General features: G+C 49.5%; 1 protein-coding gene across 1 annotated transcript; it reads right to left on the bottom strand.

The window, feature by feature from the left end:
• Positions 1-5,493: 5,493 nt before the first annotated feature.
• On the bottom strand, positions 5,494-20,266 carry LOC141738594 (solute carrier family 22 member 13-like). Its single transcript, XM_074574020.1, has 11 exons — positions 20,253-20,266; positions 11,349-11,742; positions 10,115-10,218; positions 9,174-9,328; positions 8,889-9,057; positions 8,407-8,527; positions 7,719-7,813; positions 6,994-7,208; positions 6,095-6,203; positions 5,731-5,940; positions 5,494-5,599 (listed from the first exon to the last, which is right to left on the bottom strand). The coding sequence occupies exons 1-11, from the start codon at positions 20,264-20,266 to the stop codon at positions 5,548-5,550; spliced, it is 1,638 nt and encodes a 545-aa protein (XP_074430121.1). The 3' UTR covers positions 5,494-5,547.
• Positions 20,267-23,178: the final 2,912 nt, after the last annotated feature.

Genomic DNA, 23,178 nt, shown 5'->3' on the forward strand with positions numbered 1-23,178 from the left:
AGGGTAACGCCTCTGCCCCTCCTTCCTCGTCTGTCCCTTCTGAACAGCCTGTAGCCATGGATAGCCACACTCCAGTCACGGGATTTGTCCCACCAGGTCTCAGTAATGGCAAGTAGGTCGTAGCTTTCTAGCAGCACGGTGGCTTCCAGCTCCTCCTGTTTGTTGCCCATGCTGTGTACATTGGTGTAGAAGCACGTCAGCTGGTTTGTCGGCTGTGTCACCTTCTTAGAGGAACACCCCTCAGTTCCTTTGGGCAATTTCACCGGTGTTTCCCTGGTGGCTCCCATTACCTCAGGAGCTCCTGGCTCGTCTCTGTAAGACTTCAGGTGTGCTGCAGTGTAACCAGCATTTCTCACAGCAACAGGCTGCAGGCCCTCGCTAGCACAACATCCCTCTAACTATTGCCTGTTGTCCCGCAGCTTGTCACGGCCAAGCCTGATATTGCCCCCCTCAAGCCTGGTTTAAAGCTCTGTCAATGAGCCCTGCCAGCTTGTGAGCAAAGACCCTCTTCCCCCTTTCAGAAAGGTGAATCCCATCTGATGCCAGCAAGCCTAGCACCGTGTAGGCCCTCCCGTTATCGAACAAGACAAAATTATGTTGGTGACAGCAGCCACGGAGCCATGTATTAGTAGACCGGGCTCATCTGTTTCTTCCAATGTTGCTGCCTGCAACTGGAAGGAGAGAGGTAAAAATAACCCGTGCTCTGGATTCCTTTACCAGCCATCCCAATGCCCTGTAGTCTCTTTTGGTCCCCCTTGGACTACACGTTGTGGCTTCGTCACCACCCACATGGAGGAGCAGCAATGGGTAATAGTCCAAGGGCTGTACCAGGCTGGGAAGTTTCCTAGTGGTGTCCTTAACCCAGGCCCCAGGGAGGCAGCAGACTTCCCTACAAGGGAAGTCTGCCCAACATATTGGACCCTCTGTTCCCCTCAGAAGGGAGTCACCTACAACTATAGCCCACCTTTTGTTCCGCGTGGAGGTGGTCGTGATGCAGGGAGTAGTCCTTTCTGACCTTGGCAGCACCTCTGGTGAAGACGGACCGTCATCCATTGACTGGCCATTCACATCCAAAGCCTTGTACCTGTTGTACAGAGGCACATGGGAAGGCGGCGTGGGCAAGGAGGGGTTTCACCTGCTGCCCTGAGTGTGGACTTAGAACCATAGAATCGTCGAATGTGTTGGGTTGGAAGGGACCTTTAAAGCTCATCTAGTCCAACCCCCCCACATTAAGCAGGGCCATCTTCAACTAGATCAGGTTGCTCAGAGCCTCATCAAGCCTGGCCTTGAATGTCTCCAGGGATGGGGCCTCCACCACTTCTCTGGGCAACCTGTTCCAGTGTCTCACCACCCTCAGTGTAAAGAACTTCTTCCTAATGTCTAATCTAAACCTACCCTGCTCTAGTTTAAAACCATCGCCCCTCATCTTATCGCTACATGCCCTTGCAAACAGCCCCTCCCCAGCTTTTCTGTAGGCCCCCTTCAGGTACTGGAAGGCCGCTATAAGGTCTCCCCGGAGCCTTCTCTTCTCCAGGCTGAAAAACCCCAACTCTCTCAGCCTGTCCTCATAGGAGAGGTGTTCCGGCCCTTAGATCATCTTCGTGGCCCTCCTCTGGACCCACTCCCAAGAGGTCCATGTCCTTGTCTCCATTCACTCTTCTCCTTTAAGCTACTGCCTTCAGCCTGGCAGGGGGAGGATACAGGATTCCCATTGGTCTTGGGTTTTTCCTGCATGTTGTTCCCATTTCTGTCTCAGGGAGGGCAGAGCATGGTTCCACCAGTCTGTCTTTTTCTTAGACTCTCTGATGCTCCTTAATCTTTCTACTACCTCTCGTAGCTCTGCCACCAGCCTGAGCAGGTCATCCATCTGGTCCCATCTCACACAGCTGTTGTCACCAGTGCCATCTGCTACCAGTGAAAGGCTCTGGCACTCCCTGCAGTCCAAGACCCAGATGGCTGCATGTTTTCATGGGAGCTCTGTCTGGGTCGCCACATCCTTTCTGACCAGTGAAGAGGACACGGCTTTCTGCTGGGTGGATACCCCAGCTGTTCTCCTTCTGAGAGGGTGACAGCCACCAATTGAACTCACCTCTTAAGGTGGTAGGGTCACTACACCCTTCTCACATGCCCTTCTGTGCAAACTGCCACCCCACACCCTATTTTCCCACTCTGTTTGCCGCGCTCCTGGTTGCCTGTGTTCCCTTGGCTACTTTTTATAGGCAGGAGGTGGTCACGGTTGCTCTGGCAAGGCCCACACCTCATCAGCGTCTCCCATGAGGGCTGACAGCTCCTGGTGGGTCTCTCCACTGCCCTGCCTCAGGAAAATACCCTCTGCACCGAGATCGGCCGCTCTGCTGGGGGTTGGGCTCACTCTGGATCAGCTCCCCTTGGCGTGTTTGACTCGTGATGTTTTGCCCAGCCCAGCAGGACTGGCAGGATGCCCAATGGTATTGCTGTGCCTTAAAGACATTGTGTCCTGGTTTGTACTTGCTCTACACATAGTCCTGCGCTGTAATAAATAGAGCTCACAGTACAGAGTCGAGCTAGGCGTGGTGGAACAAGATGCGAGAATGCAAACTCACTTTTGCATGCATATAATGGGGTGTTTGGGCTCTCATCATGATAAGGCTATGGGCACAGTGTAAAAAAGTGCCTCAGGTGACCTGAAGGGATAACTAAGGGAAAGAGGATGCACCCATAGCCAAGCGGAGGGAGCCAACAGGCTGAAAAGAAGGTGAGGACAAAATGTGGTTTAGCTGTGAAGAGCAGGTGTAAGACCTTAGTGGCTTATCAAGGGGAAACATAAGCCCCATTTTCAAAAAGGGAAAAAAGGATGACCCAGGGAACTACAGACCGGTCAGTCTCACCTCTGTGCCTGGCAAGATCATGGAGCAGATCCTCCTGGAAACTCTGCTAAGGCACATGGAAACTAAGGAGGTGATTGGTGACAGCCAATATGGCTTCACCAAAGGCAAATCGTGCCTGACAAATTTGGTGGCCTTCTATGAGATTGCCACAGCATTGGTAGATAAGGGGAGTGCAACTGGCGTCATCTACCTGGACTTATACAAAGTGTTCGACACTGTCCCACACGATATCCTGGTCTCTAAATTGGAAAAGCATGGATTTGATGGATGGACCACTCGGTGGATAAGGAACTGACTAGATGGCTGCACTCAAAGGGTTGCAGTCAACCGCTCAATGTCCACATGGAAACGGTTGACGAGTGACGTTCCTCAGGGGTCAGTACTGGGACCAGTGCTGTTTAACATCTTTGTCAGTGACATGGACAGTGGGATTGAGTGCACCCTCAGCAAGTTTGCTGATGACACCAAGCTGTGTGGGGCAGCTGACATGCTGGAGGGAGGGGATGCCATCCAGAGGGACCTTGACAGGCTGGAGAGCTGGGCCTGTGCAAACTCATGAAGTTCATCAAGACCAAGTACAAGGTCCTGCACCTGGGTCATGGCAATCCCAGGCACAAATACAGGTTGGGCAGGGAGTGGCTTAAAAGCAGCCCTGAGTAGAAGGACTTGGGGGTGCTGGTGGACGAGAAGCTCAACATGAGCAGGCAATGTGCGCTTGCAGCCCAGAAAGCCAACCGCATCCTGGGCTGCATCAAAAGAAGCGTGTCCAGCAGGTCCCCCCCCAGGAGGGAGGGGATTCTGCCCCTCTGCTCTGCTCTTGTGAGACCTCACCTGGAGTACTGTGTGCAGCTCTGGAGTCCTCAACACAAGAAGGACATGGACCTGTTGGAGCAGGTGCAGAGGAGGGCCATGAAGATGATCAGAGGGCTGGAGCACCTCTGCTATGAAGACAGGCTGAGAGAGTTGTAGTTGTTCAGTCTGTAGAAGAGAAGGCTCCAGGGAGACCTCAGAGCCCCTTCCAGTACCTAAAGGGGCTACAGGAGAGATGGGGAAGGACTCTTTATCAGGGAGTGTTATGACAGGACATGGGGTAACGGCCTCAAACTGAAAGAGAGTAGATTTAGGTTAGAATCATAGAATCATAGAATTGTCAGGTAAAGATCACCTAGTTCCAACCCCCCTGCCATGGGCAGGGACATCTCTTCCTCCTCCTGCCCCCACGTTGGGAATGCCTCACGTTCATGACCAGAGCAAAGCCTGCAGAAAGGGACACAGCAGGGAATGGCCGAGAAGGTGAGGAGAAGCAGCATTAATTCTGCTCTCATGACTCTGTCCAGTGAGCCAGCGCCAAAGCCCAGATCCTGAAAATGCCCTGCCCCATCTCCAGCCATGGCCAAGTTCCATGTGAAACTTTGCAATTTGGGGAGATCTTGTGCACCAAAGCCAAAGTACAAAATGCATATCACCTCCAGGCATGTGTGGCTCAAACTTGGGACACGCTGGTCTTCAAAACATCATAAGCAATTGTAAACAAAAGGATGTTACAAACCTGTGTGACCAGCCTTCTCCTTGGACCAAGGGTAATGCAATGCTGTGGTTTGAGGAGACAGTTTAATGGAAGGGTGCCGAATACATTCCCTGTTGCAAAGAAGTGAAGCAGCAGAGGAGGCCACCCTTCTCTTTTTTTTACGTGACATGACTCTAAAATGTTGTGGCTGAGCTGGCAGCAGCCAACCAAGGTCACTGTTAAAGGCTGACCATGTCTGGGGAAAGCCCTCCAGATGCCCACTCAGTTTAAGTGACGTTGAATTGCAGCATATACGGCACGATTCAGGAATCTTCCACAGCTGCTCATAAGAGAAAATAAATATAGATTGTTCATCAGGAGGCTTGGAAATAAAAAAAAAGTTCTGATTGAACCCAGTCATTCCGCTTTAACACTCTGTTTCTGCATTGCTTGTGGCTGATGGAAACCAAACACGTTTCCATCTGTGTGTTAAATTACAGGCTTACAACTTCTGTGTAGAAAACACTCCAGAGCCAATGGCAGTTACAAAGGCCAACTGTGAAACAGTAGGAAACAAACAAAAAAAAATCATCAACACCATTTATTATTCACATATTGCATTACAAGTGTCTCTTATCAAATGCAGAGTATAATTTATATTATTCATGTAGAAACTCCAATTCAACACCACATAGAAATAGAAGCTAAATACGTGTGTGACGGGGTTTCAGTGACATCCTGATCAAACGTCGAGGCTTGGACCGAGGAGAAGGCCGACGACCCAAGCGATTAGTGCAGGAGGGACGCAGCCCGGCGCTCGCTTGCCCAGTACTACCACTCTACTGGCAATCGGTTATTGCTGTAAAACACGACAGGGATGGTTCCACGGGTACCAGTTTGCAAAGGACCGGGAAACACGTCAGGGGGGACTCGCACAGCCAGGCGTAACAGACTGGGTTTCAGGAGGGGTTCGAAGTGCATCTTTTCCAAACGCAGAGCGACACAGATCTCTCCTTCTGACCACGAGTATTTTGTTGATCATCTGAAAGACCAGTTTCCAGACAGCAATGCCTCACTGGTCTGCTTCAGGAAATATTGGTTCAGATTGGGCATTTAGTATACACCTGACCATTCATAACTTGCTCTCCGAGCCTCTGTACATGTCCTCTGAGTTTACTCCATGCTCGCAGTGTCTCTCTTGGACAAATTTTCCAGTGTGCTGCTGCTGAAAACAAGAAGGAAAGAGGAAGAGAAAATATTTTTTCCGTCCTGGTTTCTGATACATTTCTTGTTGGCTTAAATTTGCACCTTTGAATTTTTTTTTTTTGCCTTAAATTCAGAGCTGCAGGTACCCACCTCAGCTGTGTGGTGGCTGCCCCTGTATTGTCTGCCAGGTCGACGCCACAGGTCTCGGGCAGCAGGAAGCAGAGAAGCCCCATCACCACGGGGACACTCCCGAAGATGGCCATGGGGATGGCCCGGTGGTACTGGGTCAGGAGGCCAATCAGTGGGGTCACAATCCCTGACACCCGGGCTGACATCGAGCACAGCCCCACGCCGGTCTGCCTGGGGAGCAAGGATCAGTGAGAGGCACAGGCAGAGCTCGGCATCCCCTGGGCCACCATGGGACTGAGTGCAGCCATGGGGACAACCAGGCTCTTGCCCCACCACTGCCACCCGCCATGGCGGAATGAAGCCCCGATGTGTGGGGAGATCTCACCTGATGACGGTGGGGAAGAGCTCTGCGGAGTAGACGTAGGAGGTGGAGAAGGAGGCCGTGGCCATAAATTTGCCAATGGTGGCCAAGACGGTGATCACTACATGCTGGTCTGAGGGGAGGAGACGTGATCACCACTGTGACCTCCATGGAGAAGGTTCAGCTGGGACCAAAGATCTCTGCAGTGGGATTTCTGAGGACAGCCCTTTCAAACAGATTTTTCAAGCAAATCTGCCACCTAACCCATTGGAATTTGTTCCCCGTGCACCCTCTCCTGGAAAATACCCTCTGGATAACTGGCAAAGAGAACCCAGATTTCTCCTGAGGCCTTGGGCATTTCCTAAATCTGCAACTAGAGTGGGCCTCTGAGCTACCACAGGTCTTTGGGGAGTGCTCGGTTGGAAATACCTCATCCATGAGCTTGAAAGCATCGTGCAGCCCCTCTCTTTGTTTCAGCCTTACTCAGTACTATCAGCAGGGGTGAGGGCACGGACTGCAGCAATGTGGAGGTAGAAACAGATAAGTGGGGGAGCATTTGCTTTTCCCATTCATCGAAAGAAGTGAGAGACGGCAGCTTTTAGAAGGTCTCTTCTGCTATGCAGAGAGAGGAGGTGGTGGTGTCTAGTGGGTGGTGGTGTGTAATGGACACTGCCTGCCAAAGGCCAGGAGCTGTGGAAGGACCAGGCATAGCTCTGAAGGAGAAGAAAGTCATACAGAGGGGAAGCCAGCACATTGGGAGTGCAGGGCAACCGAGGGGTTGGGCTGCGGCACCTGAGGCAGCTCAGCCCCTGAAAGCCAGCGTGGGTCTGCACAGCCGGGCTGGGAGGACGGGATCTGACCCAGGATGGAGCTGGCTGGGGCTCTACCCAGCTGTGCTCTTGGGTTGGGAAGAGGTTGTTCACCTTCAGGGATGGCAGTGATGATAAGACACATCAGGCCAGAGAGCAGCAGAAGAACAGCTTGGGATTTCTTCCTCCCAAACCACTGCAGCAGGAAAATGCAGGAGAGTCGACCTGGTAACTCCACTATCCCAAAGACAAGCTGTGTCATGTAGATGTCCAGACCAAAACTTGTCACGTTAAGGCTCAGCCCATAGTAGACAAGGCTGTCTGCAAACCTGAAATTCAAGTAAAATGGAATAGAACATGTAACCAGATGGATTTTCCACAGGTTTATCCTCAAAAATCAGGGTGGTTAGACCGCACAGGACTTATTTAAACACCCAGCAATCTCTGTTTTGCTTCTAGTCACCACCTGTGACAATTCAGTGGGATGTAGTTATATGAGATAAAGCAGTATAGATCCTCATATGGTCAGCAACTATTACACTGCCCCCAGAACTTCTAGGGGGGCACAAAACTACTCCAAGGCCCAGGGATTGCCCAAAGCTGGATTTACTCCAGCTTTTCTCATAAAACCATCAGCATCTTGAGTAATCAGCTCCACCCCAAGCCCAGACATGGTAAATCTGGTCCAGTATGGGGAGACAGAAAGGGAACAGAAGAACACATATACATAAACATGATGCCAAAAATCACATGAAGTGAACTTACAGTTCTTGTCAACCCTCAATCCCTTCTTTTCTTCATGTACAAGTTTGGAAAAAGGGAACCAGGGGATGTCTTACCAGGTGCACAACATGATTAAAGTCACCTTGCGGAGGTGTTTCTTCCGAAAGAGATCCAGAACACTTCCAGGCTTGGTCTTTGTCTCAGGCTTCAACTTGAAAATGCAGAAAGCCAAAGAGTCAAACCAGGCAAAGGAAACCCATGGCTCGCTCCCTTTCCATCTGCAGTCAAAGGAAAGCCTCAGCGGGACGGGCTTGTGAGCCCAAAGTGCTCTGGGGCTGGGATCCTACATGTGCTCTGGGTGCCCAACGCACTAGTTTGGTGACTAAGGTTCCTTGGGATAGACATTTCCCCAATGGAGGGACTTTGAGGTAGGCAAGGAGGTAACCCTTCAGGCATTTATGCATGGAAAACCAGAAACTAAAGAGAGACTTGGGGCTCATCCTCAGTGCTCCTGAAACGCTCACAGAAGAAAAGCCAGGGAAGCATTTGAGTCCTTTCCATATCCCAAGGTGGACTCCAGAAAGCTCCAGGCTGAGCCTCAGCAGAAGCTCTGCCTCTTCCTTGGCCTTGTTTCTGGTACAACGCAGCTGAAGCCGGAGTCACCCACAGGCCATCCCCAAACCATCCCCAGCAGGCATGGAAAGATGTTTATCAGATGAGCTCAGCTCCAGGGGCTGCTACAAACCCAAGCACAGAGGAAAGTCCCTGAAGACAAGCAGCAGTTGTGCGTGCCATTATTGGTACCTGCTCCAGGAGTCCTGGTGGGATGGTGCGCTTGTTGATGGACGCTGCCTTCTGAAGGACTTTCTTAGCTTCTTCTATTCTGCCTTTTGTCACCAGCCACCGAGCTGATTCCGGTATCACCCTGCCGAGGAGACGAAATCAGGAGATACCGCTGTGACCTGCTGAGTTTCCTCACAGCCCATATCCCTACAACCACGTCCAGCATCACGGGTGATGGATAGGTCTGAGAAACCCCCCAGGTCAGGTTTTCCAGGCCTATGTTTAGGCCCCAGAGGCCACATTTGAAGACCTGAAGCAAAGCAGCTGCCGCTCTCCGGAGTCCCGTGCCCCAGGGAGATGTGCTGAACTCTGCAGAAGTTCCTCCAGCATCCGTACTCTTACGGGAAAGACCCAACCTGCTCCGGAGCTGCTGCCTCCTCACTGCCACCCCTCACACCCACTGCTGTCATGTCTGCAAGAAGCTCTGCCCCGCTCCTGCTTACCAGATGTAGAAGAAAAGGGCAAACATTGGAGCAGATCCTGCAATCTCCAGCAGCCTCCAGTTGCGAATACCGTAACTCAAGCCAGCCAAAAGCATCTGTCCGATGGCGGCAAAGCAGTGAGAAATAACCACTGCCTTTGTCCGGTAGGAGGCACCAACCCATTCCGTAGCTAGAAGAATAACAAAGTTTCAGGGTCACCCTTTTCTGAACAGGCAAAGTTATCTTTTGTTATTGCATCTTGTGAGGCCATTTCTGTCTGCCTCATGGTAAGGGCATCCTACTCACCCAAGGACAAGTCAGTAATGAGAATTCCTGACACCGAAGCACCCGTGACACACCTGAAGGCCATGTACACATAGAAATCGGGCACAAAGGCAAGTCCTACACCAAACAAGCCCTGGAGGAGGATGGAGATCAGAAAGACTGGCCGACGGCCGATCCTGTGAAGAAAGACGGGAGACACAGTTGATATTTGGAAAGACCTCATGGGGATGGGGAAAAGCCCAGGTGCAATACACAGCAATTTGGAAACTGTTCACACCAGAGGAGATTTGACACCCGTGTGAACAAAGCTCCTTTATACATCCCAGGAAGTAACCATCAGGAAAAGCAGTATCTCCACTTCTGACCCATTGCGGTGCTAGCAATGGCAAAAAGAGTTGCTGGTAAAGGAACCATCCCTTGACGGGGCTCCATGTCCCCTCTTTTGAGAGCAGTGAGGATTGGACTGAAATGGACTGCAGTGCTGGTTCCCCTGTGAGACACTGTGTACACATGCTGTGCTCTTCTCCCTTCCATGTCCCCTGTGTGTCTGTGTCATGTAGGGAGCTGCGGACTTTGGTTTGTGTCACCATGAGCTTAGCAGAGTCGTGGGAAGCAGGTGTACATCATTTGGTTACCTCAGCTGAATGTGGGTCCAACTCTGTGCCCAAACATAAGTTTCTGGGATTCCTAGGGACACCCTTGGGTAGCTGAGACACCAGTTGAGGTGTCTCACCTGTGATTCCTGAAGCACCCCCCGATAAAGCTGTATCTGCCTCCCTCTCTTTTCAACCCTCAGACATCTACAGACATGTCAGGTGGCCCCAGATGCCCTTGCTCAGCCAAGGGGACCGAGTCCTGTGGAGAGAGTATTTCACGCTCAATGCATGAACATCCTGAACTCTCAGCTGGGCTGTCCCTGGGTGCCAGGCAATAACTCTGGGAAGGTGGCTGTGTTTCCTCACCTGTCACTTAGTGTTCCAAAGATTATGGATCCTAGGAGAAGCCCCACCATGTAGACGGACTGGGAGATGTCGGTCAGGTCCTTCCTGTCGCACACCAGGTCAAACTGGAGGAAGGAAACACAGATGCTTTTGTTCTCGACAGACCCCATCTGCTTTCTGAGTGTGGGCAGCCCTTCTGGTCCATGGTTGACCCTGGACTTAGGTGCCCAAGGTCTCGCTCAAGCCCCTGGGAGCAGAGAACCCACCCCCAAGGACATAAGCCTCCATGGTGTACACGTAGCACACATGTCAGAGATGGGACAGGTGTATGAGGTGCTCAACCTGCCACTTCATCATGGTATACATATCCTGAGCACTGGGACCTGCAAGACACCTCTCCAACCCAGGAATCCCCAAGGGAGTCTCCTGGTTGGCAGGTTTTTTTTAAAGTGGGACCTTGGGATAAGAGTCCCAGCAGCTTGCTTCTCCAACTGCAAAGACAGGGCAGGGCGGAAGGAGGAGGAGGAGGGCGGGAGACCAGTGTTTTCTCTGGTAAAGGAGGACTGGCATAGGAGTGGGAAAGGGTGCAGTAGCTACTGAGGACCCTCTAGAGAAGCTGTCTGTGAAATGGACACATTTCACAAAGGGACCCCAAGGAGCCTTTGCAAATGCCAGGGGAGGGAGGGAAGAAGGAAGAAGGGAGGAATGAGGGAAGGTGAGAGAGGAGCAGAGGTTGAGGGAGGGAGAAGTTGAGGATGCTGACAGACAGAGCCTTTGCTCAACTGCATAGCCCATAGAATGTCGTCTTGCAGCCCTGAAGGTCTCTGGAGGTCACAGAACTATCAATAACGAGTCCTTGAAGATATCTTCCACAGATAAGGTGATATGAGGAGAACCAGGGTGAAGATTAAGGGAAACTGTGGCAGGGAGACCCAAAAGGTCCCTCAAGGCAAGATACATCATGGGTTCAAGGAGACATTGGAAAGGAGAGAGATGGTGGGCAGAGCACATGCTGGACTCACAGCCCCACTGTCTCTGCCCGTGGCCTCCCTGGGCATCTACATCATGGTCTTCCTGCAACAACCTCCCAAGGATTACAGCTGTGATCTGTGTGATGGAGCCAAGGTCCCCCAGTGCCTGGTGTAAATCTCATCCTGACTGCACCACAGCTAACATTGGCTTACCAAACTACAGGACAGAACATGCCCATCCCTTCCCTTCCATGTCCCTAGCACGTCAAAAGGTGATTACAGACCTCGGTCAGCAGGGACGGCGGTTGTGCTGCGGGGTACACCCAGCCATTGTTGCATTTCTCCGTGGCATTCAGGCCGTACGCCACGATGGAGTCGAGGTCCCAGTCCACCGGCGAGTACATGGAACACTGCTCGTACGCTCCGTCCGCGTCCCGGGGCAGGGTGAGGTTCAGCTGCTCTTCCTCGGTCAGGTTGGGGCCGACGGCACGGATCCAGCTGGTGTTGCAGTGGTGTGGCACATCCACGACCATGAACACTTGGCCAATCATTTGGAAAGGATTAAGAAGCAGTGGGAGGGAGAGGAACAGTACCAGCAATTTCTGATATAGTCCAAACTTCCCCACAGCACTTATAAAATCTCCAAATTCAGTCATGGTGACTGTCTCAGTGGCCAGGCTGCACTAGGTCACAGTGTTTAAATAGGCAAATATTAATGTTTAAGCTATGTGAGCACTAAACCCCTAATCAGGTGTGATAAAATGAGCACTTGTATCGGCACATTTGTCCATTGCAATGATATACTGCAGTCCTCCAGGGTGTACTTTGTCACTAGCCAGTCCCTCCCTGTTCTTGGGGCCAGAACAAAGGTGCCACTCTTGGGGACAGCATGGATACAGCTTCTCTTGTCCCAGCCTGGAGTGTTTCCCCAGGCCCCCTGAAGGAGGACTGTTCTGCAGCGCAAGGTGTTTGTCCGAGACATGAAGAAGTGACTCTGCAAATGAGGGCTAATTTTCCTAAATGTGGTGAAGAAACCAGAGTAAATCTGCTGCTCTCATTAATGGCTTTCTGGATATATAGGCCATCCTGGAGACTACATGAAAGAGAAGCAGAAAAGCACTTCTCCTCTGGAACAGGAAATATGGCTGGTAGTCAAGAAGACTTGGTCTTGACAGCTGTGTCCCAAGCTGTCGGTTTTCCTTTGTCCCATGTAGAAACTCTGGTTAGTCATAAAACTAGATCTAAACTACAGTCTCCTGAGGAGAATCCTAAAATAGATTTGGCTTAGAGAGTACCCTTAAGAAAAACGAAGCACGTTATGCACACAGGCATACAGAGCACACAGGATTTGGGGATAAGAAACGACACCAGCTTGGCTTTGCCCGAGGTTCTGATGTCACTTGAAAAGCAGATTGACCTGATTCCTGCTGCACATCTGAGCTGCCTCCTGGACAGACTCCCTGAGTGGTTTGTATTTTTATTCCTGGAAACTATAAAGCCGGATTGCCCCTGTGTATGAAATTCGGTGTGAACTTTGGCAGAGGTCTCCTGGCTGCTTTCACCAGACAGATAAGGACAGGTCATTAGAAACTGACCTGTTCACTTCTCAAGTACTTTGTCCTTCACTTTCAACCCAGATACTATGTCTGCACCTTCAGCAAAGTTACTGAAGGATCACACAAGTCTGGGTTGGTGTTTCATGTGTGGCTGTGGCACTGGCGTGCTCATGGAAGTGGGAAGAGAGGTAGAAGATAGGATCTTAAAACATCACCCTCTAAGCTGAAGTAGGAGAGAGAGGTCATACTGGTTGATGCTATTGGGAGTAAAGGAAGAGAGGAGTAAATGTTGCTTAGAGTTGTGCAAATTTGCACCATGTATCATGTGGACACACCACACAGCCAAACACTTCACTCAGCTCTGGATCCACAGCCTTGGATGAGAGGACTTGCTACTATTCAGACGCATGCCTTGAACAGGAGGTTGAGCTAAGAAACCCCCAGAAGTTCCTTTTTACCTGAAATGCATCTCTGGCCTTGTTGTGGGATGACTTGGCCAAGGAGATCTGCTGTGGCAGAGGCATTTTGACCCTGTCCTGGTGAACAGGGAGTTCAGCCTGAACAGGGAGTAGATGCCTTTTCCATCAGTGTGCAGCAAGCTGAAGTCTTCAAGCTTACCCCATTGTGTCTGGCTCATGGTCTTCCCTTCCGCTTCTCAGCCACCAGCATCTCCTGTGGCAAAGAGGTCAGATTTTGGCTACAAAAACTCCTTGGGGGCGACTCAGACACGACTGCAGACTCATGCGCTAATGCAGATGTGACTTCTTGAGGCTGTTCCTGCTAACGTCACCAGAAAGGCTCTTCCGAAGCCCTGGGAAAGTTTCAGTCCCCTGTTGTAAACTTTGTCAGCTTAAGATGACACTTCTCATAGAAAGACATTGTTCTTATGACTGTCTTCATCATCTGGGGTTGAGTGGGTCAATCCTGCATGGTGGAGACCTCTCAGGGACAAATTTTGGGTCAGCCCTGCAAACCTCTGTTTCCTGGAGCTCCACTGCTGGAGTTTCTGTGCTTATTTCTCTCTGGCTGACAGTTTTGCCCCGGTGGATTACTAATGCTTGCAAAGCCTCTTGAAAATTGAAAAGCCTCTATCAGAGGGCATGAGAAGTCAGCAGGTCTCAGGGAAGACCTGGGATGGACAGCTGGAAAGACTGTACATCTATGTACAAACGTGAAAGACTGGGGGAAGGGAGAATGACCATCCAAGAGGGTAGTTCAGAAAAAGAAACCATTGCCTGGGGAGGAAGGCTGATGCGGACAATAAGGCACTAACACACTGATTTATGGACTTGGCTTTTCTCTTACACAGCTCTGGACATGAGGAGTGACTGTGGTTGGAGACCCGTTTGGACACCTGTATGTTGGGGTGAATTGCAGCCAGAATGGATTTGTACCCACCACCTAAGGCGCTTCAGGGTGCCCGGCGACAGGACAAGGGGCAATGGGCACGAACTTCAACATAGGAAGTTCCACCTAAACATGAGGAGGTACTTCTTTACTTTGAGGGTGGCAGAGCCCTGGCACAGGCTGCCCAGAGAGGTGGTGGAGTCTCTAACTCTTCAGACATTCCAAACCTGCCTGGAGGCGTTCCTGTGCCACCTGCTCTGGGTGACCCTGCTCTGGCAGGGGTTTGGACTAGATGATCTCTAGAGGTCCCTTCCAACCCCTACCATTCTGTGTGATTCTGCGATTTTGCATTTTCCCTTTTATTAGCGCTGACAGGCAGATGACAGGTTTATAGGTGTCATCATAGGTGTCCAATCAAATATGAGGAAAAACTTCTTTACGGTGAGGGTGACAGAGCACTGGAACAGGCTGCCCAGGGGGGCTGTGGAGTCCCCTTCTCTGGAGACTTTCAAGACCCTCCTGGATGCAGTCCTGAGTAATGTGCTCTGGGCAATCCTGCTTTAGCAGGGGAGTGGGACTAGATGATCTCTAGAGGTCCCTTACAACTCTGAAAAATTCTGTGATTCTGTGATTCTGTGATATGCTAGTGCCACCTTGGTCTGGGGTGTCAATCAGAGAGTGTTTAGCACGGATAACTGGCCACCCCCTTCCCACTGGCTTCAGAAATAGGTGCTTAATCCCTTCAAGCCTTTAGGTCTCTTTACTCCATCTCTAAACACAGCTTGACCAGGTTTCAGGCAAGGCTGTGAGATGGTAGCATCTCTGTCCCAAGTCTCTTGCACCATCCCTAGATGAGACCAACTTCAGCATCTAATGAGTCATATAATTTTCAAGGACATCCCTCTTTTCCTTGATTCGTGTTGATTGAACAGTCTCCCTGCACAGAGCACCGACACACTGCTTTGCAGCAGATGCAGTCATTAAGCAGCTTTATTCCTCCAGCAGATCTGACAGAGCCAGAGTTATTTCAGCACTAGTGAGGCAGGGAGATTTTTTTTTTTAATTTTATTTTAAAAATTAATTATTTTAACATCTTCATCCTTTTTTTTATTTTCCCCAGATTAAAACAGGTGAAGTGATAAGTTCCACGATCCTTTCCATAAGACATGTGTTCTTGCTTTGACCCTCTGAGGTTTCTAGTGAGCTTGTTTATCATTAATATAATTGTTAACTCCTATAACATTTATGTTATGGCAACAAAGTGTAGTCAGGGAGGGTCAGAGTATGACCGCACAGGGAGAGCAGATAAAGCAATGTCCCCATGCTCCAAGACTTCAGGAGACCCAGGTTTCCTTCCCTCCTCTGCCCTTCTCACCAGGTGACCTTGATAAGGTCATTTCACTTATCTTTGCTTGTCATTGTACGATGAGGCTCATGGCGGTGACCTCCTGTGTGAAGCAATTTTGCATTCTACTGAAGGAAAAACATAATGAAGGGAGTGAGATATCATTATTATTAAGTGTAGGCAAGCCATATGGTGAAAAGGTGTATGATGGTTTGGGTTGGATTCATCTCTGGATGTCCTAATGCAGTTGTCTGTGTTTGAAACAGACACACAAGGTTGCACTGTAGGTAGAAGAGATGGATCAGCACAGTTAATAGAGTCCAGAGAGCTGTTAGCTTTTCAAATGCTGTTGTCTCTTTTAGGGTGAATCACTCCCCGGACTGCACTTACTGTACTTCCTAATTCTTCATTGACTCTGATCTGGGCTTAAACAAGTGGTTTACATTGAAATGCTGTTATTGCAGACACCTAAACCTAATTTGGAGACAAAGCTTCACCCTGCTCCCCTCAGCTTTGCCTTTGCCCATTGCATTTTACTTGTGTGCTTGTGGCCAAGGGTTCGGTTCCTTCCTGATAATGACATTCTCATCTCATTGGAGTTTCTAGTTCTGGATTAGCACGTTGCTCATGGCTGCTTGCTGGTTGGATCTCTTCGGAGGTCTCTCTCCCTTCTGCCATGCAGATAGTGGTCATGCAGACATCCTCTGAGGGATCTTGGCAGTAGATCATGCAGAAGATCCCATCCAGGTGCAGAGAACAGGGTGCTGGTTTGTGTCTCCTTGGGAGTGCCTCACAGTGAAGCCAGCTCTTGCAATGTTCTTTTTTGGGAACAGAACACTCACCGACTATGGCCAGGATTGAGACCTTAAATTTAGCTCCTTCAGCACAACTGAATTTGTCTCATGCCAAAGGAGTGTGTGATTTCTACATGTATTTCATGAATTGTTGTTCATCCCATATCAGCTGACTTGTGCTGCAGGGGTGGGTGCTTCTTTTGTCTTCTTTTTTTTTTTCAACTATATAAAGAACTCTTGGTCCAAAAGGCCATCATTTAACACAGTCGGGTCTGCGGAGGAGAGACTTTCATAAGCTTCTTCAACTCCTGATGGTTTTCTGCTCCTGATCATTTTTTCAGGAGCCTCCTGGCCCATTTTGTCTGAATCAATATTGAAAGGATCAAAGACGTCCTGATTAAGGGCTTCAGAAACGTGGCTGGTGAACATGTACATTGGGGGAAAATTGTCCTTCTGCATAGAGAGATGTTTGTTTGTTGAGCCTTCAGCACTGAGACCAAACCCAAATGTATCTTTGGCAGCCTTTGGAGCTTGGTACTGTGGATCTAACTGCTGCAGCAGCGCACAGCTCCGAGTCCCTTCCAGGTCTCTGTTAATAATCTCATCCTGTCCAGCAAGAAGTGAGACGTTGGAGGTGTCCCAGAGCACTGTTGGAACATTTGTTTCTGCTGGGATCTCTTGGCGCAGTTCTGAAGGATTTGGATCAAAGCAAGGTGGAGTTTCTGCCTCTGAATTTTGCAAGTCTGAATTTGTGATTTTACTTGCCATGATGGGAAAATCTTGCTCTCCAGAAAAGAACAAGTTATTGTCCTCTAGAAAATCCACATTGTCTAACTGAAGCTCAGCTTCCTTAGGAAACTGTTCTGAATTGCCTAGTGAAAAAAATATCCCACCATCTATCACTGTGTCCTGGACATCCAAGCTCAATAAGTTCTGAATTTCTAGTAGATGAGCATTGTGATGATTTCCCTCCCTGATGAGTTTGTTGTTGTTATCAGCTGCAGGCATAAGCTCTGGAGGAGGACGTAGTGGGTTTGTTCCACCTTCTGAGGTTACTGCAGCTTCTTTCTGATTTTTCTGTGCTGGCATGAGAGAAGTCCAACAGCTGTGCTGTTGCTGCTGAACCTGACTATTTAAAACCAGTTGGTCGTGAATGTCAAGTTCACTTCTCTCATGTTTATCCTCCCATGAAATGCTTGCACCAGGATCTAACAACAGGACATCGGTCTCCTTGCCCCCAGTAGAGTCTGAGCAGTTTCCAGAGCTCTCCTGGTTACGTTTAGGGGTGACCTCCGTTTTCCCTGGCTGTGGCAGCTGATTGTTCTTGGAGGCTTTTTGTTTTGCTTGGCTGGAGGAGCTGAGGAGGCCCTGGGGCTTTTCCTGCCTCTCTTCAATATTTGTTTGTTCTGAGGATCTTGCCGGATTTTCTCGTTGACTCTTTTTCTCCTCTGAGGAATAACCAAACAAAGTGACAAGGGCTGACTGGGGCTTAGTGGGCTTCCTTTGGGTTGTAGTTTCCTTCCTGAGAGTGTTGCCTTTGTCTTCAGAACCGAAAAGCGTAGTGAAGGGGTTTTTCCTGAAACCTTTACCCAGCATCTCTCTGCAGGCTTGACTGCTTCTGGTCTCTTTGCTCTGAGCATCAGGCCTTGTTGTATGCACAGTGCTTTCCCCTGGGAGTTTCAAATCTTTTTTTTCTTCTCCCACTGGATGACCTCCGGATTTCCCCAAGGATATATTCAGTTTGGAAGAGTCTAATGTCTTGGCTGGTTGCTCATAAATGTGAAAAATGTTTCCACTAAGAACCTCTCTAGGGCCCTTCAACTTGGAGTTGTTGACTTCATCACGTGAGGGCAAAGTGTCACAGGGTTCTTTGGGAGATGTGTCTGCTGATACTGGAAGATCCTTGCTGGGTGATTTTACATCATGTCTCAAAATATCCTCATGAGGGTTAGTTGTCAGTGGGCCACATGTGGCCTGAGGTTCTGTTTCTTGCAGGCAGGACACGCTATGGTCACCTATCATCTCTGGCAAACCAGGTGAAGAAACTCTTCTCTTTTCTGCCTTGTTTTCCTGAGAGGTTTGCTCAGGATTGGATTCTTCCAGAAACCCCGATGTACTTAAAGGTTTCATTTCTTCTGTCTTCTTGGATTCCTCCCCTTCGCTCTCAGTCCCAGGTAAATGACTTCTGCTGGATGGCTGCATTTTTTCCCCTGAAGTTACTGGTATCTGTTTCCCAGGGAACTCCTCGGTGTTTGCCCCTGATTTCTCATTCACCAGCTCAGACATCTCAGGTGATGGACTCAGCCCTCCTTGCTCCAGGGAGACAGAAGATGGGCAAGGAGTCCCTGACACTCTGGAGACACAGGGGTCTTCGTGTTCAGTTTCACTTTCAGGGGGATCAACATCCTCAGCTCCACTTTTTAGTTCCATACTTGTGGTGTTTCTGGTTTCAGGCTCTCCTGACGCACAGACGGGCTGTGGGCTGTTCATTCTCTCTCCAAGAGGATGCTTGTCTCCTGTGGTAGCTGGAGTGGCTATGGTCAGTTCAGGCTTGTCATCTGTCATTGCAGAAATTGTGCCTCCTTCGCTGGGTGTGTTTGGAGACCCACAGGCTTCGTTTTCCTTCAGTGGGAGCTCTGCAGCAGAGAGGATGCAGCCCCCTGTGCCCCCCAGGTACACCCAGTTGGTGGGTTTAGTGCTTCGACGTGTGGTGTGGTGGACAAGTGAGCCATGAGGCAGGGATTTCACAGGCTCCAGGACTAGAGGGGAGGAGGCAGAGGCAGGTCCTCTCTTCAACTGGGCTTTGCCCTGCTGGATGGCAGCCACTTGCTGGGACACTTTGCCCCCTCGCTTCCCTTTGGGCATGTCTCCGTCCCCAACCTTTTCTCCCTCTCTCTGCTCTCTGTTCTTGAGCCAGGAATGCGCTTGCTCTCTTTCCTTGGCATAGGTGACACCAGGTAAGAAACTTCCCTTCCCCACTGCTGCCTCCACCGCTGGTTTCCCGTCCTGACCCCTGAGCATCATCCTGCCTGCCTTGCTCCCCGCAGCCTGGTAGGTCTGCAGGCTCAGTGTGGGATTTTGCCAGGACCATGCTCCCTTTTCAGCTTTTCCATCTACGGCCAACAAGGCCGTTTCTGAAGGTGGCCAGCCTGTTCTCAGCTTGTTCCCCAAGAGGACAGAGCTGCTGTTCAGCTCTTGCTGGTTCTCAGCTTGCCGCAAGCTGCACCGCACATTGAAGCAGGTAGGTTTCTCTCTTGTTGCGTTCTCCTTTTTGGTCCTGTTATACGAGTCCTGGGGCTGTGGACCTCTGCCTACCATTGCCACTGGCTGAACCTGATGTTCTCCTAGCCAGTGCTCCAGCCTTTCCGTCTCACTTCTGCTTTTAGCTCCAGCCATCTGCTTGTAGTGGACTTGGCAGTAAAACACCCCATGGAGGGCAGCATAGTTTTGCAAGCTGGAAAACACACATTGGCATAGCTGTTAGAGGCTGTGTGGGAGGGAAGGATTAGCAGTAGCAGTGATGGACAGGTTTTCAGCAAAATTGTGTTTCAGTTGAAACTGTTGGGGAAGGGAAGGTGTTTGAAGAATGAAACCTTTCAAAAGCAATGTCTGTTTTCTGAGGTTATGTTTGATTTTTTCTTTCAAACCCTGAAACATGAAAAATTAAACATTTCCTTGCAATACCTCTGGGAGCTGTAGTCCAGGTTATGTTTAATCCTTTTCTCATTTATGGGCCAGGCTTCACACCAGCACTTCATCTCTCCCTGTATGCACAGCATGGACCATATGGGTAAAACTGTGCAGGGCTTCCAAGATACAACAACTGCATGGTGGGAGAATGTGTCTGTACAGCTGGGGGGCCAAGAGGATGGCAAGAAGGCTCACAGAAAAGGACCGTGGTGTCTTGGTGATTGACAAGCTAAAAACAAGCCAGCAGTGTGCCCTTGTGGTAGAGGGGCCAACTATATCCTTGGCTGCATTAGCAAGAGCCAAGCCAGCTGGTCAGGAAAAGTGGCTATTCCTCTGCATTTGGCACTTGTAGGACCAGATGTGGAGTACTTTGTCCAGTTTTGGACTCCTCAGTGCAAGAAAGCCATGGACTTACTGGAAGGAGTCCACCAAAGGGCCACTAAGATGGTCAGGGACCCGGAACACATCATCTGAGGAGAGGCTGAGAGCTGAGTTAGCTAGGTCTTCTAAGGAGAAGGTTAAGAGGGAGGAAATCATTGCTCTGTTTGTCTATTTTATGGGATGTGATAGAGAAGACAGGGCTGGAGTGCTCTTGGAGGTGGACAGTGACCAGATGAGAGGCAATGGGAACAAGTTGTAACATGGGGAATTGCAATGAGGTATAAGAAAAAATATTATCATTGGTTGTCAGGTGTTGAAAGAGGGGGCCCAGCTGAGAGGCTGTGGAATCTCCATCCTTGGAGCCATTCATGCCTCTCCTGGATGTGGTCCTGAGCTACCTCCTTAGACCCGCAGGAGGCTGGGTGGAGACTTCCAGAGGTACCTTCCAACCTACCTGACTCCATGAACATGTGAGGTACCCAAATGACTCCTTCAATTAAATTCCACATCAGCGTTCCCAAATTCTAAATATTTCTTGTATTTTCAGCTCACCCTTGAACCACCATGCAGAATTCTGATCCACAGGTGTCTACAAGATTGAGTTGAATAGTTTTCAGACTCTAGTGATGGAGAGGCAGATTGCATTAGGGAATCTGGCTGCCCTTTCTCATTTCCTGAAGCCTGCCCTATTGGAATTAGCCTTGGACTATTGTGATGGAAACTACTTAGATATCCCTTAAAAATAAATGCACCGGGGTCCTACCACTCACCTCAGCTTCCTCCCGCAGACCTGGCAGCAGAAACATGAGCGGTGCAGACAGACTTTGTCAGTGACCACACGCTCCATGGAGTAGGCAGGCTGCAGGCACGAGGCACACACTTCTTTCAACATGGGCTGAAGAAGAAGGAAAAACTGAAGTTAAACAACTCTGAATCATGACCACTTGGAAAGGCATCTGCAAGCTAATTTGCTGCATCTTCTGCTTGTGTTGGATTTTCTTGTTGTTTTTTTTTTTTTTTTTTTCAGATTTGTTGAGGGAGTTCAGATTCCTGTCTGACTCAATTTATTTGTCTTCTTGAATAGGTCAGCATTAATTTTCAGTCCGGACAGAAAGACAAGACACCCTTGAATCCCCGATGAGAGAAATTATCCATTTGCTTGAGAGCAAATGATTCACTCAGTTGAATCATTTAAGAGCCTTGAGTGAGGTAAGGAACTTTATTCAGAGGCTCTGACTCAAAAACTCTGGCTGGGTGACTCCTGAAGTCACCGATATCATATGGCCGCTCACGCAGACCACATAGTCCAAAGCCTAAAAAGACAGCACATCTCAGCGTTATAGCTCCCACAGCTCCATAAACCTTGTGATTTACTCTGTGGACTGTGTTTTATGCCAGGACCTGACTCCTCAAACACCGCTTCACGTGAAGATCCCAGGGAATCTCTCTGGAAAGCATTGCCAACACCAGCTATTTTATTAGTGGAGAGAGAAAAGGAATGAAGAAGCTTGGACGTCAGCCTAGCTGCAGAAATGGCTCCAGGTTGTCTGGATGGTCAAGTAAACCAGAGGCTGCTGGTGGCAATGTGGATGTCTCCATGCTCTTCCTTTCACTGTGGTGCGGAGCAGAGGCTCAGGTTAGCTGGTGAATCCTTCTGCAACTCCAATCTGTCCGAAGCCCCAGAAGGAGCCCAGCTGAGCCTAACCTAACTCTGCCTGACCGGGTCAGTGCTCTGAGTGCTGACACTCCCTCACAGGAGGCCACCTCTGCCTCTTTATTGGGAGTATTTTGCCACAGTTTGGTTTGGTAGAGTTTTACTGGCGCTCTCTGATCCCTCTGGCTTTTTGTTCGGTCTGTGCTCACCTTGGTTTGCAGTGTGTCAGCTCAGAGAAAAGGCAAGTTTACTTTCTGCTCTTGTGTGCAGTGGGCTGGTGGCCAGATTTTAGCCTGGACCAGAGGAAACATGGAAGGTGTTTCTTCACCAGAAACACGCAATGTATCTCAAAAGAAGAGCTGACAAGGGAACAAGAACCCTGTCTTTTATTTGCGACAGATGTCTGGGGCACCAATTTTTTTTAAAATACCTTTGTTTTGGCTATACATACCAGTAAAGTCAAGTCATCTTTATTTTCCTATGACAACACTTGCAAGAAGAAGAGTTTAACATCTTCGGTTTTCTTCCCTCTCTCTAGAGGGAAGTATACAAGCAAACCCCCTGTCTTTCCTTCATTCTGCAATGATCTCAGCATACCTCTGCTCTTCCAGTCCTCGACAGAGAGGAAAACATATTTCTATGAGTGTCTACGTATGTAATCAGTGTTTAAACTCCCAGTATACCCAGTGGAGGTCCATTTAAGTGAATCTAGGTGGTGATGCATATACCCTAAACCAGGCCTATGCTGTTGAACAAAATTAGTCAGTTAGGCAGGATGAATTCCATCAATGTGACTACGGAACTGTGATGGTACTAATGGGAGGACAGTGCTGGGGAAGGTGAACAAGAAATGTGCTTTCATGAAAAGAGACAGATCTTCCAAGTGGAAAATGGTAGCAGAAACCAGATGGGAAGTGATACCATGTTAGCAGGTCTCTCCAGGAGTAATTGAAGCTCTGCACCTGTGGCATGGATGTCATTTCCCAGGAGGAAATGAGCAGGCTATTTGGCAAAGAACAGCGAGTGGCGATGGGCAGCTGCACGAACACAGCATTATCTGTGACGATGGAACAAAGCGCCAGTCCTGGTGATAACAAACTTCAGCCAATGGATCAACTTTGCTGTGGTTGGCAGTACAGATCACAGCTACATCCAGGTACTCTCACAGACAGAGGAAACTCTTACAGTGACGAGCTCTCATACAGCCCAAAGGAGTGTGTCCTGACAGAGAAGAGAGAAACTGTCGATATGCCCCTTCTTGGATAAGAAAAAAAATGCTTTCCTTTAATCATGATCAAGGAAGGAAGCAGAGCTGTTTAGCAAACAAACAAGATCCCTCTACTCTTA

Source organism: Larus michahellis, chromosome 2 (assembly GCF_964199755.1).
Source record: "Larus michahellis chromosome 2, bLarMic1.1, whole genome shotgun sequence".
NCBI classification, from domain to species: Eukaryota; Metazoa; Chordata; class Aves; order Charadriiformes; family Laridae; genus Larus; species Larus michahellis.